General features: G+C 40.2%; 2 protein-coding genes and 1 non-coding gene across 3 annotated transcripts; 2 read left to right on the top strand and 1 right to left on the bottom strand.

Annotated features, from left to right (window-relative positions):
• Window positions 1-1,457: 1,457 nt before the first annotated feature.
• LOC109209911 (abscisic acid receptor PYL2-like) lies at window positions 1,458-3,056 on the top strand. The gene is made up of 2 exons (XM_019373276.1): window positions 1,458-1,902; window positions 2,405-3,056. Exons 1-2 carry the CDS (start codon window positions 1,683-1,685, stop codon window positions 2,743-2,745), a joined length of 561 nt encoding a protein of 186 aa, XP_019228821.1. The 5' UTR covers window positions 1,458-1,682; the 3' UTR covers window positions 2,746-3,056.
• A 5,109-nt stretch (window positions 3,057-8,165) lies between these two features.
• Window positions 8,166-12,550, top strand: LOC109209910. The gene is made up of 10 exons (XM_019373275.1): window positions 8,166-8,240; window positions 8,361-8,411; window positions 8,508-8,620; window positions 8,714-8,854; window positions 8,953-9,620; window positions 9,723-9,816; window positions 9,989-10,273; window positions 11,507-11,696; window positions 11,900-11,993; window positions 12,219-12,550. The coding sequence occupies exons 1-10, from the start codon at window positions 8,166-8,168 to the stop codon at window positions 12,548-12,550; spliced, it is 2,043 nt and encodes a 680-aa protein (XP_019228820.1).
• Window positions 11,087-11,158, bottom strand: TRNAN-GUU. The gene has a single exon. It is a non-coding gene; the product is annotated as a tRNA-Asn (tRNA).
• Window positions 12,551-15,535: the final 2,985 nt, after the last annotated feature.

Raw genomic sequence — 15,535 nt, 5'->3', positions numbered from 1 at the left:
TGGAGGCGAAGAGCGTGCCGGAAGCTACAATCAAAGCGATCCAAGGAACATGTACGATGGAGCTAAGACTAGGGTTAGGACGGTGGGGGGTGGCGACTCAGACCATTTCCCGGTGGATGGGGCTTCATCAAGGATCTGCACTTAGCCCTCTCTTATTGCTTTGGTGATGGATGCTATAACACGCCATATTCAAGGGATGTGTCATGGTGTATGCTTTGCTGATGACATAGTCCTGATAGACGAGTACGAGGATCGGTGTTAACGAGAGGTTGGAGGTCTGGAGAACAGACTCTCGAGTCCAAGGGTTTCAAACTAAGCAGGCTAAGACAGAGTACCTGGAGTGCAAGTTTTAGCGCCGAGCCGAGCGAAGTAGGCAGGGACGTCAAGCTTGGATCTCAGGTCATCGCCAAGAGGGACAGTTTTTAGATATCTTGGGTCGGTGATTCAGGGGACGGAGATATCGACGGGGATGTCACTCACCGTATAGGGGCGGGGTGGTCGAAATGAGGCTTGCATCAGGAGTCTTGTGTGACAAGAAAGTGCCACAGAAACTCAAGGGGAAATTTTATAGAGCTGTGGTTAGACCTGCCATGTTGTATCGGGCTGAGTGATGGCCGGTGAAGAACTCCATGTCCTAGAGAATGAAGGTTGCGGAGATGAGGAGCTCAGGTGGATGTGCGGGCTCACCAGGTTTAGATAGGATTAGGAACGAAGTTATTCGGAGAAGGTGGGGTGGCCCAGTAGATGAGAAGATTCGGGAAGCGAGGCTCAGGTGTGTACGGCATTTGTTCCGGAGAGAAGCCCCGATGCCCCGGTGAGGAGTTGTGAGCGGCTGGCGGTGGTTGGCGCGAGTCGAGGCAGAGGGAGGCCCAAGAGGTATTGGGGAGAGGTGATTAGGCAGGACATGGCTAGAATGCGGATTTCCGAGGACATGGCCCTTGATAGGAAAGTCTGGAGGTCTAGTATCAGGGTTGCAGGATAGGGGCTTCTAGAATTTTTCGTACTTCTGTCCCGGGGCTGGGGGGCGGGGGGGTTTGGTAGGGCTCTCCATAGATGATCTGTGTATTGTATTGTGCCCCCTTATGGTAGTTACTGGTCGATATATTTGTATGCCATTTTATTTATGGTTTATGTTTAGATAATTATCTATGTGATCTCTGCTGCAGTTACTAATGCTCTTTTGCTTTTTGTTTTCCTTTTCCTTTTCCTTTTCCTTTTCCTTTTCCTGAGCCGAGGGTCGACTGGAAACAGCCTCTTTGCCGTTTCGGGTAGGGGTAAGGCCTATGTACGTATTACCCTCCCCAGACCCCACCTTGTGGGACTATACTGGGTAGTTGTTGTTGTTGTTGTTTGTACTTTAGAAAAAAGACAATATCTCAGTTCTGACAGGTTGGTTATAATATGGCATACCAAGGGCATATTCGTCCAAAAATCCAAAAAACAAAATCAAAAAGAAAAATTCTGTAGAGCTAAATAAACAAAGGCAAACACCCTACCACCAAACCCCATATCCTCCATTGCTACTTTTTCTCCCATTTCCCGCAAATGAAGAAAGCTGACTTCTATTTGTTATAATCTCAAAAACCAAGCCAGACTTAGCCAGTTTTTCATATGCTTTTTTCTGGTTTGGTGATCAGAAGACTTACCATTTTCTCCTTGCTAATCGGTCAAATTTTCGAAAAATGTCTCGTTCTCAAGTTCCTCACGGGCTTAAGGAAGAAGAATTCATAGAGCTGGAGCCATTGATTCACAACTACCATACCTTTGATCATTTGCCAAACACTTGCACTTCACTTATAACTCAACGTATTGAGGCGCCGGCAAACGTCGTGTGGCCTTTTGTTCGGCGTTTTGACAACCCCCAGAAGTACAAGCATTTCATCAAAAGCTGCAAAATGACAGGTAATCAGAGACGAATTTAAGACTCTCAGAGATTAAGAACCTTTCTTCCCGAGCCGATGGTCTATCGGAAACAGCCTCTCTGTACTATCGGGATAGGGTTAAGGTCTGCATACACACTACCCTCCCCACACCCCACTGAGTGGGACTTTACTGGGTCGTTGTTGTTGTTATTACAAAGATTAAGAACCTAATAGGGATATTCTTACTGGTATTAGGTCATTAGGGAAAAACCGTGCGAACTTGAATCGAAATGAATAATATCACACACCATGTTAAAAGTATATTTTTGGCTGATTTAGCCTAACACATGCACTCATTCTACCACCAAAACTTGTAGTCTAGGGCCTTTGAAAGTTTGTTTTCACACATTAAGTGTGAATTTATTTTTCACTGCCCACCTCCCACCCCACCCACCCAACCAATTAATAGGAATATTTTTTATTTTTTTTGAAATACGCTCATTCTAAACTTATTGACTTTAGATAGTGGATTCGTTGTGCAGGTGATGGAGGTGTTGGAAGCATGAGGGAAGTGTCCGTAGTGTCGGGAATCCCAGCATCGACGAGCACGGAGCGACTGGAGATTGTGGACGATGAGAAGCATATACTGAGCTTCAGGGTGGTAGGGGGTGAGCATAGGCTGAATAATTATAGGTCAGTTACATCAGTGAATGAGTTCAAGAAAAATGGAAAAGCTTACACTATAGTATTGGAGTCATACATTGTGGATATACCAGAAGGAAATACTGGGGAAGACACAAAAATGTTTACAGATACAGTGGTGAAATTGAACTTGCAGAAACTTGGGGTGGTGGCAATGGCGGCGCTGCATGGGCACGAATGAGGGTGGTGGACGGTGGTGGGCGGCGGTGATTAATGGCGGTATCTTTTTATATTTTTATTTTCTGCTTCTTCAATTTTTTTTTTTCCAGAAATAATAGAAGGAAGAAAATTTCTCTTTCAATTTGAAAACTATTTCTTAATGGTCAGTATCGTTTTTCTTGTAAGTTGGAAATTAAATTAGTTTGTAGTATATTTTTTTTAAGTTTATTTCTCTTTTTTTTGGTGATTGTTACATTATTACTTCTTGTTTGCCAACTATGAGTATCATCAATTTCTTTTCTTTAATGAATTATTATTAGTTCGTTGGCTTCATCCTTTGTATTCTCTCTCAAGTTGCAAGTTAGCGGTGGAGTTGGTTAATCCATGATAAGTATCCAAATTATGTAGTGACAGTTTGAATTTCGAGAGTTAAATTAATTTTAACCACAAATTCGTATATAAAATTTTCAAGTTTTTTGAAATAAAATTTATACATTTAAAAATTACAAAAAAATATTTTAAGTCACAATAATTAATTCAACTCCAAATATTAGTCTAATTTCGAAATTCGAACTGCATCAGATAAATTGAGGTAAAGGGAATACATTTTTATATTTGGACAAGATACTCATTGAGAATGATTTAAGCAGCTCGAACTAAGTACCAGAAAGGGTGTTAGATGGGTTAATTCTAACGAAAATCAAAGTACCATAATTAGTGTTATATGGGTGGTTCAAAATTCAAATAAGAAATTATTTTTGATATTAAATTGTTCTTGAGATTACCATCTTTGTCATGTAATAACTGAGAATTCAGTTGTAGCACATGGTATAGAATTACCATCTTAAAATTTTTGAGATGCAAAGATTTGATTTTCACTATGAAATTTTTTTCCACTCTTCAAAAATGTCCTGTAATTTACCACCAGTTAGCTAATGTTTTGGCATTTAATTTCATATAAGCTATATATACAAACAATATATATACACCATATCTTATGAAATAATTATACACGAGTGCCTGAGTGACTGAGAAAAATGTAGGGCTAAACTAGCCCAAATACACTCTTAATATGGTGTGATATTGTCCGCTTTGGGCCAAGCCCGCACGGTTTTTTTTCCAAAAAGGCCTCACACCATTAAGAGATCCCTATACCTTATATGTAAACATCCAATCTTTTCAGCTACCAATGTGGGACTTTGTTCGCACACCCAACAATCTCCCCCTCGAACTAAGTTCCACGTGGCCCACTACCACGATTCACGGGTCAATTTTCGAGTTTCACTGTGTGCCACCCACATTGTTAGAGTATTATGGCAACCGAAGCCCGCAACTAGCGTCTTCTTGTGTGTGCACCGCCCTGCACCATCACTCTGCCATCTCCATACTCGTTCCGCTGAACTAGGGCTCTGATACCAGTTGTTAGGACCGAAAAAGTCAGGTGTCATGCGGAAGCTAGTAAAGCAAACGTTGAACGACGATAAACCACACATAACAAAGAGAAATCTGCCAAAAGAGACATGAACATTTAACGTGGTTCGGTCAACTGACCTACGTCCACAACGGAGATGAGCAATCCACTATAATAAAAGAGAGTACACAATATCGAGAGAACAACCTCACGAAGAGGCAAACACAAGTGACACACTAACACTTGTCCCGTAAAGTTCTCCCCCTAAACAAGACTCTCAAGCCCCCTATGGCTACATTGTGGATGCTGCTAAATGAGAAGGGCGGATCCTCAATTTATAGAACTCCAAACCTTTTCCTACAAGAAAAAGGACTAGCCAAATATAGGACATTTGTAATTTCCTTTTACAAAAAGGAAAACTCAATTAAGGTAAATATATTGCCCTTTTCCTTCAAGAGATATAGGAAAACCAAATATGGTAAGAAAATTATGGCAAACAACTAACAATTCTCCCCCTTGGCCTGAATTTTCTGACAAAATAAACTTGATCCACCTTCTTCACATATCCTTCAACAGGTCGCATCTCCAAATCTCAGCCACAAAATTTGTCTCAACGTGCGTAGCACTCCGGTCAAATTTCTCAGACAAAAATCACGATTATCGTCAAATATGTTGCAGCTAGAACTGAACACGCCAAGATGAACCTGTCTTGAACCTCGCTCGAAGCTAGCTCTGATACCACTTGTAAGGCTAAACTAGCCCAAATACACTCTTAATATGGTGTGATATTGTCCGCTTTGGGCCAAGCCCGCACGGTTTTTTTTTCCAAAAGGCCTCACACCATTAAGAGATCCCTATACCTTATATGTAAACGCCCAATCTTTTCAGCTACCAATGTGGGACTTTGTTCGCACACCCAACAAAAAGGAACCATGAAAATTAACAACTGGCTATACGTATGTTAAAATTAAGCTAAATATATATTTATTTGAAAGAACTGGCTGTGCGTATGAAATAACGAGATCGAACTTGATGCGTTGACTACTAATTTGCCAATTGATTCCTGATTAATATTTTCATTAGTGTATAATTCTCCTTAGGTCAGCTTTAATTTTAAAGAAACATTTCTGTTCTTTTAATGAAAAAATAGCAAAGGAATTTTTTCTTAGTATAAATGAAAGAGTAGAAACAACTTTATGCACAAAGTACGTCCTACCTAAGCTTATTAATTAATAAGGTATATGGTTTGTGGGGTGTTACATCTTGTCCCCACTTTATATGAATGAAAAGGCAAATGCCTTATCAATATTTGTGTGCTCCATAAATAAAGGTAAAGTGTTGAATTTACAGCCGATAGAGAAATTATTGAAGAGGCGGATTTATGATTTTAATATTGAAATTTATGTTTTTAAAATTAATTACGAGTTCAAACTTATTATTTATTATAATTTTAGTAGATTTGCATGCATAAATTTATATTCAGCGTAAATTGTTAGATTCAGATGAATCCAGAACCGTAATGCTGCATCCGCTTCTGAATTATTGGACTTAAAAAAGCGAGTTGTTGGAAATGACCTTTTTCTTGTATCCTCTTGAAAATCTTAATGTCAAACTCTAAAAATTTCAAAGACAACGATAGCTAAGGTTAGATATATATGAATAACTTGGGAGACTTGTGACTTTATCTTAAGGAACTTGTGACAATAAATTGCCTTTAGCCACTTATTTCTTCACTTTTGATTTCATATTTGAGGTTCACGTTTGGCATCATTATTAACAGCCGTCTCGAGAATCTTGTCCACTCATGCTATATTAGTGAGATTAGTTCTGCAAAATGATTAATGATGGTGCTAAAGAGTGATTAGAATAGGAGATAAGGAGGTATGAGAAAAGAGCTAGTTTCCATTTATCTAAAGAGAAATCCTTAGGATTTTTTTTCTTTGCTAAATAGATGGATTATTATTAATTAAGCAGGAAATTCTTAGGATTCACTACCCTATATATATTTTGTGGGTCCTAAATTAACCGAGTTCATTATGTTTCTACCTATCAAAAAGGATTATGGTGGACTATTAAAAATTTCTTCATAATTAGTCAGCAGGGGCGGATTTACATAGCCCCAAGCAGTGTCACGGGACACCCCTTCATTGAATTTTTTTACTATTTATATATATAAAATAATAAGTAAAACAGAAATACAAGATAAATGCAATAAAAGTGACACTGCTTGCAACAAAACAGCTCAGTAGTCTAGTGGTTGATAGCTTCAAGATTGATGTAAGAGGTCTTGGGTTTGAACTTCCTTGGCTCCACAAAATAATTTTTTTCTGTTCTGGGCCTCTTACTAGAAATAGTGACACCGCTTATGAAAAATTCTGCCTACGCCACTGTTAGTTAGTGATCTCACGTTCGAGCCCTAGGTGTGAAATTGGCCATATTTGTTAGGGAGCGCTTTATCTCCTTGTATACGGTCGAAGTCACATGCCCCCGGTGTAGAAGCTTGAGGTTCCGCCCTAGGTCCGAGTCCGGGAGAGGTCAAGTTGGGGGCATAGAAGCTTGAGGTTCCGCCCTAGGTCCGAGTCCGGGAGAGGCCAAGTTCGAAACCGGTGGACCAGGCTCGAGCCCGAAGACAGACCGTAATGCCCGAAGGCAGGAGTTCGAGGAATACCGAGGCCAAGTATGCTCGACCTCGGAATAGGATCGTTATGGATTTGTACCAGGGCGAGCTAGATTCTTGCCACGTCCTTGAGATCATGACGCAAATTCCGGGATAAGATCGTACAATTCCGTACTAGGCGGTTAGACAGCTGTAATAAGAATATTCCCTACTGTAAATAGAAATATTCCTTATTTAGGGTTCCTCTATTATAACAAGGGAACCCCAATCATTTGTAAGATCATCTTTTACGGAGCAAAGAATATACTCTCTACTTTTTGCCTGTTGTTCATCAAAATTATCCCTTAGCTTAATTGTTCTTACTTTGATTTTTCTACTTAATTGTTTTTACTGCCCTAAGCCACCTCGAGGTCACCGTCTCACGGTCACTGCTGCTAAGTAATATTGGTTTGATTCATTTCTATCTTTCATTTCTACTTCATATTTCTTGATTCTTAATTGGTATTGAACTAAATCACATATCTTTAAAACCACAAATCAAATTTAATTGTTACTCGTATTTTTTGAGGTAAACACTCCTACGACTTTTACAGCACGAATTCGAGTTTTATTCGGGCCTAATGCAGGTATCGAGCGCTAGATGAGAAACAAAAAAAAATACTATGCTCTTATTTGGAGCCAAAATTTCTGACTGGCGCCAATCCTTATTTTTGGTCAACTTGAACTGCAAAAGTACAGCTTGAATCTTGAGACTATATCAAAGACTTCAAATACTATCTTATAGTAAACCTAGGATTATGCAACTCCATGTTGTAATTAATAAGCTTAGTCAACTTCTATTTCTGTAATTAGTAAAATAAATCTAGATCTTTGCATATATTGATTTTTTACTTCTCGATTTTCCATAGATTGAAGGTGAGGCCTTTCCTTTTAGGGAAAGGACGCGATTTCTTGTTATCATCTTCGTACCAGCTAAGCAACATCAATGATTAGTTATAAGCACAACCCAAAGGTCAAAACCACTAGGCGTTTAATGAGGACAGCAAGAGTCAACTCATTGGAATCATACCAAATTCAAGTGGCTACTAAAATAATACTATCAAAAGCTTACTGCTATCTTGGCAGAATAATTCTCGTCTAGTTGTACCAGAATACGACCTTATGAATATTGTAAGTCGTAACATGTAGGGGGACATTTTTGTGTTTGTTAATTTATCTGTATTTTGGAGCTCTCGAATAAGTGTTTTAGTTTTATGTATTGATGGTGTAATTTCTGTTTTATATACTAAGATTATTTATTGTTGTCATATAGACTAGTTACACATGAACTTAGTTGATGGGCTTATGTTTAAAGTTAGGAAAGTTTTGTCCTTAAGAGAAAATTAGTTAGAGGCAGTTAATTGTGGGATTTATAATGCAATTGATTCTGAGTGAGTTGTTTTACAGAGAAGGTGGAGAAGAAGAAGCTCTGTATTCATTCAAGTCACGTGTATTGTGTGACTTGAATGAATACAGAGCTTCTTCTTCTCCACTTCATCTCTTCTCCACCTTCTTTGTAAAATAGCTCACTCAGAATCAATTGCATGCTGCATTTATCGAGTGGATTCAGCTGATTTCATCATGGTATCAGAGCAGCGATCGTGAATTCATCGAGATTCAGGCAAAGTTCAGGAGATCGAAGCTCCGACGAAGCTGAATTTTAGTCAGCCATGGCAAAGTTGCTTCTCTGGATCACAATCACCCACTGTTTCTACAGCCCTCAGATGCTCCAGGACTCGTCCTGATGCTGCTCAAACTCACAGGGCCAGAAAACTATGCTCTATGGAGTAAGGCGATGAAATTGGCGCTCCGGGAAAAGAGTAAACTAGGGTTTGTGGACGGAACTTGTGTGAAGAGTATGTACGGAGGAGAATTAGTAGTGCAATAGGAAAAATGTAAAGCGATTGTGTTGTCATGGATTAGGAGCACTGTATCGAGTGAATCGATGCCGAGTATCGTTTATGCGTCTAATGCAAGGAAATTGTGGAATGATTTTCAGGAAAGATTTGATCGATCAGACTTAACGAGGATTTATCACCTCTGGACAGCCATCACAACTCTAAGGCAAGGTACTGACTCTATCACTAGCTATTTTTCTAAAATGAAGGACTTGTGGGTTGAATTGGATGTATTGGTGCCATTGTCTTCATGTGACTGTGAAGAATCTCGACCCTCAGTAGAACATCTGAGATCTCAACGTTTGCTACAATTCTTATGGGGCTAAATGAAAGCTATAGAAACATAAGGAGTAATGTATTAGCTAAAAGGCCTGTTGTGACTGTTAATGAAGCCTATGCTATAGTCACTCAGGAAGAAAGCCAGAGGTCTTTAGGTGTTGTTGACACACATAGGGAACCACTCACCTTGTTAGCAGGAAGAAGGCAAGATTTTAGAGCAAAAAGGCCCGGTGTCATTTGTGAACGTTATGGGTATAAAAGGAATCTTAAGGAGAATTGCTTCAAGATAATTGGATATCCAGCTGGCTTTAAGAGCAAAAAGAAGAATCAGCCTGCAGGAGGAAAGGCCTATACTAACAATGTGAATGTCAATGCAAATGGTGAGGAAGGGAAACCAACGACTGTGCAAGTAAAAGGAGTAGGGCAGTTCTTCACAGAAGAACAATACCAACAGCTGGTCAAGTTGTTGTCAAAAACAACAACTGCAAAAAGTTCTAATAATTTTGTAGGTATAGTCACTCTATTATCCTATGCACGTATGTGTGATTGGGTAATAGATATAGGAGGAACACATCATGTCACATACTGTAAGGATATTCTAAATAATGTTAAAAGGGCAGATGATCAAGGGAGACATGGAGTACCTCCTGGAAGTAAATCATAAATAACTCACACAGGAGAGGCCCCCAAATTAGGAAATAAGATAGTAACAAATGTCCTATATGTACCAGATTTTAAATTTAACCTGCTATCAGTATCAAAGCTCACAAAGGATCTTTGTTGCTCAGTCACATTCCTTCCTGATTCCTGTAATCCAATGCCTCGAAAACCTAAGGGTTCCTCCGCAAGGTTAGTCCACGGAGGGTGAGTCAGGGCCTAAGATCAGGCCGAAAGGCGTAGTCGATGGACAACAGGTGAATATTCCTGTACTGCCCCTTGTTGGTCCTGAGGGACGGAGGAGGCTAGGTTAGCCGAAAGATGGTTATCGGTTCAAGAACGTAAGGTGTCCCTGCTTTGTCAGGGTAAGAAGGGGTAGAGAAAATGCTTCGAGCCAATGTTCGAATACCAGGCGCTACAGCGCTGAAGTAACCCATGCCATACTCCCAGGAAAAGCTCGAACGACTTTGAGCAAGAGGGTACCTGTACCCGAAACCGACACAGGTGGGTTGGTAGAGAATACCTCGGGGCGTCAATCGAAGTGGAGGGTTTCTTCAAACAACAAGGGGCAGGGTCAACTTCAATCAAATGATATTGAGCATGTTTCCCATCTCTTTTCGAGAAACGGGCGGTTGGAGTATCACATGGGGTACTGTAACAAAGCAAAATGGGAGCAGCCTAAACCATGAAAACGGGGTTGTGGGAGAGCAATAAAAGCGTCGCGCTGCTAGGCGAAGCAGCCCGAATGCTGCACCCTAGATGGCAAAAGTCTAGTAGCTGAAAACATCACTAGCTTTTTCAGGGCCTTGGCTTGTCACATGAGTTTGAATTTCATATTTCCGTATGGGAAAAGAAGTATAAATATCTTCATATACCAAACTCTCGCTAATAAGTACTGCATCTTCAGAATTCTAACCCACATAACGAATTGATGTGGTATATTCATATCATAATATATGAACAGTAAGAACTAGCATTCTTATTGAGACTATAAAAATTGATTATTGGATGGAATCAAATATGCAGTATTTACAGACAAAAGTATTCGGTTATTGGGGAAAAATCAATATACTTCTAATGTTGAATCAGGATTAACGTCAGGCTTGGGCAGAATAGCAGAGCAAGTATTAGTAGCATAACAAAAAAGCCTTCCTCGTCATTAATATCTTTGCTCGCGGAAATTGTGACCTCTCGGGAGAATCGATGACTGCATCAAAGATGCAGTGCTAGTACATCTGAGACTTCTTAATTGGCTAGTTGTAAATAGCCCCAGGGCTATGGAAGAAAGGATTATCTCGGACCTAGACTGAGGTATTGATGGTGATTTTCTAATCTCGCAGAACAGAATGTGATATGATAAGATAGAATGCAATAGAAACAAAGACAGTTAACGGGCAAACTACTCTTAACGGGCAAAGCGAGCCCCTTTATTCTTAATTCTTTAATTCAGAATCAATAAAATCTCCCCAAGTAGGATTCGAACCTACGACCAATCGGTTAACAGCTGACCGCTCTACCACTGAGCTACTGAGGAACAACAGGAGATTCGATCTCATAGAGTTCAATTCCCGTTCCCAACCCATGACCAATATGAGCTCGAAGCTTCCTTCGTAACTCCCGGAACTTCTTCGTAGTGGCTCCCTTACATGCCCCATTTAAGAGGGGATTACTTTCATAATCTCATCAGTTTTTTACTTTGCAATAACTCGGGATTTAATCCCATAGAGATGATAAATCTTTGGCCTGTAAATTCAATGAATGAATATTACCTCTCAATCATCTTGAATCGGATCAATATCATGAATAACAATATCTGAACTATAATAATAATTTCAGAATTAAATTAAAAATGCCCTTTTAACATATCTCATGATCTTTACAGTGGCATGGTGATGAGGATTGGTAGAGAGAACAATGGTTTGTACTTGCATAAGGAGAGTATAACAATGGCAGCAACAAGAGTTTTCCAGAGAAAAGGAGAAGAAACTGAACTTTGGCACTTAAGGTTAGGACATGCTTCAATGAAGGCAATGCAACATATTCTAGGGTTGCAAAATAAAGTTGATATGCAGGTACAAGAGAATTGTCAAGTATGCCCATTAGCTAAGCAATGTAGGCTAAAGTTTCCTATTAGTAGTACTAGTTTTGCTAGAATTTTTCAACTCATTCATTTAGATGTTTAGGGACCTCACATAGTACCTATATATGATAGGAAGCACTACTTTGTTGCTATTTTTGATGACTATGTAGGTATACTTGGGTGTGTCTAATTCAGTCAAAGAATGAAGTACTAGTTGTAATAAAGAACTTTGTTGCAACGATTCAAAATCAGTTTGGTGTGAATGTCAAGGTGTTAAGATCAGTTAATGGTACCGAGTTTTTTAAATCTCAATATAATGAGTTATTGACTTCTTTGGGAATCATTCATCAATGTAGTTGTCCATATACCCCTCAATAGAATGGTACAATTGAAAGAAAGCATAGGCATATATTGGAAGTGGCAAGAGCACTGAAATTCCAAAGCTTAGTTCCAATAAGATTTTGGGGAGACTGTGTAAGAACAACTATCTATCTGATAAACAAATTGCCCACAGGAGTGTTACAAGGGAAATGTCCATATGAAATGTTTCATGGAAAACCAGCAACACTAGATCACTTAACGGTTTTTGGATATGTTTGCTTTGCAAGCAATATACCTGGAGGAGATACGTTTGCACCAAGGGAAAGGAGATCCATTCTCATTGGTTATTCAGAAACACAAAAGGGCTATAGGTTGTATGATCTGGAAAGCATAAGAGTATTCATTAGCAGAGATGTAACATTCAGAGAGCATATCTTCTCTTTCAAGGAAGGAATGCAAATTGAAGAAGATATCTTCCCAAGTAATACACCATCAGTTATTCCAGCTGGACTCAGAAGAGCATAACTCATGCCTGAACAACCAGCTCATCATCCAAGCACTAAAGAGCAGATTCCAAATGAAGGAATGGCAACAACAGACTTAGAAGGAGTGGCAACAACAGACTCATAAGCCATTCCAACAGTAGCCGATTCTGAACAAGTTGTGAGTCCAGCAGCACAGTTGATGCAGACACAGTTCAACGGAGTGCACCATCAGTTGAGGTACAAGCAGACACAAGCCAACCGCCTGTAGAAGAAATGCCTGAGGACAACTTGCATACCTGAAAGTCCAGCAGAGTTTCAAGACCCTCTATTTGGCTGAAAGATCACATCACCACATGCAACTCACAAAACAAGCCACATTGTATCTCTAACTCTATTGTCTACAGTCATTTATCCAACAACTACCAGGCTTATTTGGGAGTATTTGCAACAGAAGCTGAACCTAAATCCTTCAAGGAGGCATGCAAGGACAAGAACTGGATAGAAGCAATGTCACAAGAAATTAAGGCTCTTGAGCATAATGCTACTTGGGAGATAGTTTACTTGCCTGTTGGTAAGAGAGCAATAGGATCTAAATAGGTGTTCAAGGTAAAATACAAAGCAAATGGGGAAATAGAGAGATACAAAGCTAGATTAGTGGCTAAGGGTTATACTCAATAAGAAGGCTTAGATTATCATGAAACTTTCTCTCCGGCGGCAATGATGGTTATTATGAGGACAGTGATCAGCATTGCATCATCAAGAAGTTGGATCTTATTTCAAATGGATGTGAACAATGCGTTCCTACAAAGAGGCCTCTATGAAGAAGTTTATATGGACTTACCTCAGGGCTTCCAGAAACAACGGGAGCACAAAGTGTGCAAGCTGCTTGTCACGACCCAAAACACGAACCCGGTCGTGATGGCGCCTCTCGTGAAGGACAAGGCTAGCCGACACAACTCCCAATTCATATTAAACAATTATAAGAATACAATTTAAGTCATTAACATGCTAATAATCCAAAAATATAAGTGAGGTAGCATAATTTGCGGAAAAATAATCAAAACAGCCCGACATCGGGGTGTCACAAGTCACGAGCATATACTAAGGTCTGAATGCAACTAAGAATCTAAAATATACTAAACAAAGTCTAAGGAAGGAAAGAGGGAGAAAAGCAGTGCTGCGGACGTCGGGCAGCTACCTTGCTAAACTCCGATGACTCTGCCTTTGAGAAACCAATACCCGTTACCGGATCTAGAAATACCTAAACCTGCACACAAGGTGCAGGGAGTAAAGTGAGTACTCCAACTCAGTGAGTAATAATAATAAATGCGGACTGAGTAATTAGAAATCACGTAAAGGCGCATCAACAGGCTATAAGGAAGCAGTAAAAGCCAGTAAAAGCAGTAAAACGGTGAAAATATGTAAAGTCACTTTAGTTCAATTTAAGCTTCTTCAAAATACCTTTTTAACAGTTAAGCAAGTAAATGACAGGCAACTAGAAAAGATAAACACATGAAGAACCGCCCCTCGGGCACAATATCAACAGAATCAGCCCCTCGGGCACCATACCAACAGAAAGCAGCCCCTCGGGCAAACATAAGGAACAATACCAGCCCCTCGGGCTGTATCTCATATCACAATGGGTACCCGCGCTCATTGGGGGTGTACAGACTCCGGGAGGGGACCTTTACGGTCCAAGCGCAATAACAAGCCATCTCGTGGCATAACCAATTCGGCCCCTCGGCCTCACATAATAAACAGAATCATCACACTGGGTACCCGCGCTCACTGGGGGTGTACAGACTCCTGGAGGGGCCCCTTATGGCCCAAGCGCAATATCAAGCCATCTCGTGGCATCATAAACAGGCTCTCGGCCTCATATCAATCACAAGCCACCTCGTGGCGTACAATCTCAGGTCCTCGGCCTCATTATCATAATTAGTATATCACTGCTGCAGCGTGCATCCCGACCCAAAAGTATCCTCACAATACAGGCCCTCGGCCTTACTCAGTCAGAATCTCATAAGCCCCTCGGGCAACAGTAAAACATGATACTCAGCTCAAAATATCTTTTAAAATATCATTTAAAGTATTTAAAACAGAGTAACATGGCTGAGTTTTGAAAACCGTAAAATATGGCATGACTGAGCACAAGTATGAAATTAAACAGTGAGGAAAAATATCACTAAAGATCCCCTAAGGGTCTAAACAGTTGACACGAAGCCCATATATGGCATTTAGTCCAAAATATAATAATATCAAACAATTAGCTATCAAATATGTAGCAAAATAGTCATTCGGGATGGACTAAGTCACAATCCCCAACGGTGCACGACCCCACGCTCGTCATCTAGCGTGTGCGTCACCTCAACCTAGCACCACGATGTGCAAATCCGGGGTTTCATACCCTCGGGACAATATTTAAAATCATTACTCACCTCAATCCGGTCCAAACTCTAGTTTGCAATGCCCTTGCCCTTTGAATCGATCTCCGGATGCTCCAAATCTACCAAAATCAGAACGTAACCATTAATTTATGCTAAAAGGGACGAAGCCCACTCGAAAATAATCGAAAAGCATCACAAAATCCGAAATTGCTCAAACCCGGCCCCCGGGCCCACGTCTCAAAATCCGACAAAATTAACATCAATGGAATCCTCATCCTCTCACGAGTTCATACATATCAAATTTACCAAAATCCGACATTATGTGGTCACTCAAATTCTCAAAATCCACTCTCCAATTTCAAGCCCTAGTTTCCCAACTCTTCCTCTAATTTTTCCACTAATTTTCATGATTAAACAATGGAATAATCACCATAAACACAAGGTATAAGGCCCAAGTAGCTTACCTTTACGGAAACACTTGATCCCCTCTCGAAATCACAGCTTGGAGCTCCAAAATTGCACAAAAATGGTGAACAAATGACTGAAAATCGTGAATGGGCTTTATACATTCTGCCCAGCACTTCCGCACCTGCGATCCCATAAGCGCACCTGCGCTTCCGCTTCTGCTGATTTCACTT

The sequence above is a fragment of the Nicotiana attenuata genome, unplaced genomic scaffold, assembly GCF_001879085.1.
Source record: "Nicotiana attenuata strain UT unplaced genomic scaffold, NIATTr2, whole genome shotgun sequence".
NCBI lineage: Eukaryota > Viridiplantae > Streptophyta > Magnoliopsida > Solanales > Solanaceae > Nicotiana > Nicotiana attenuata.
This window is presented reverse-complemented; position numbering and strand designations above follow the sequence as displayed.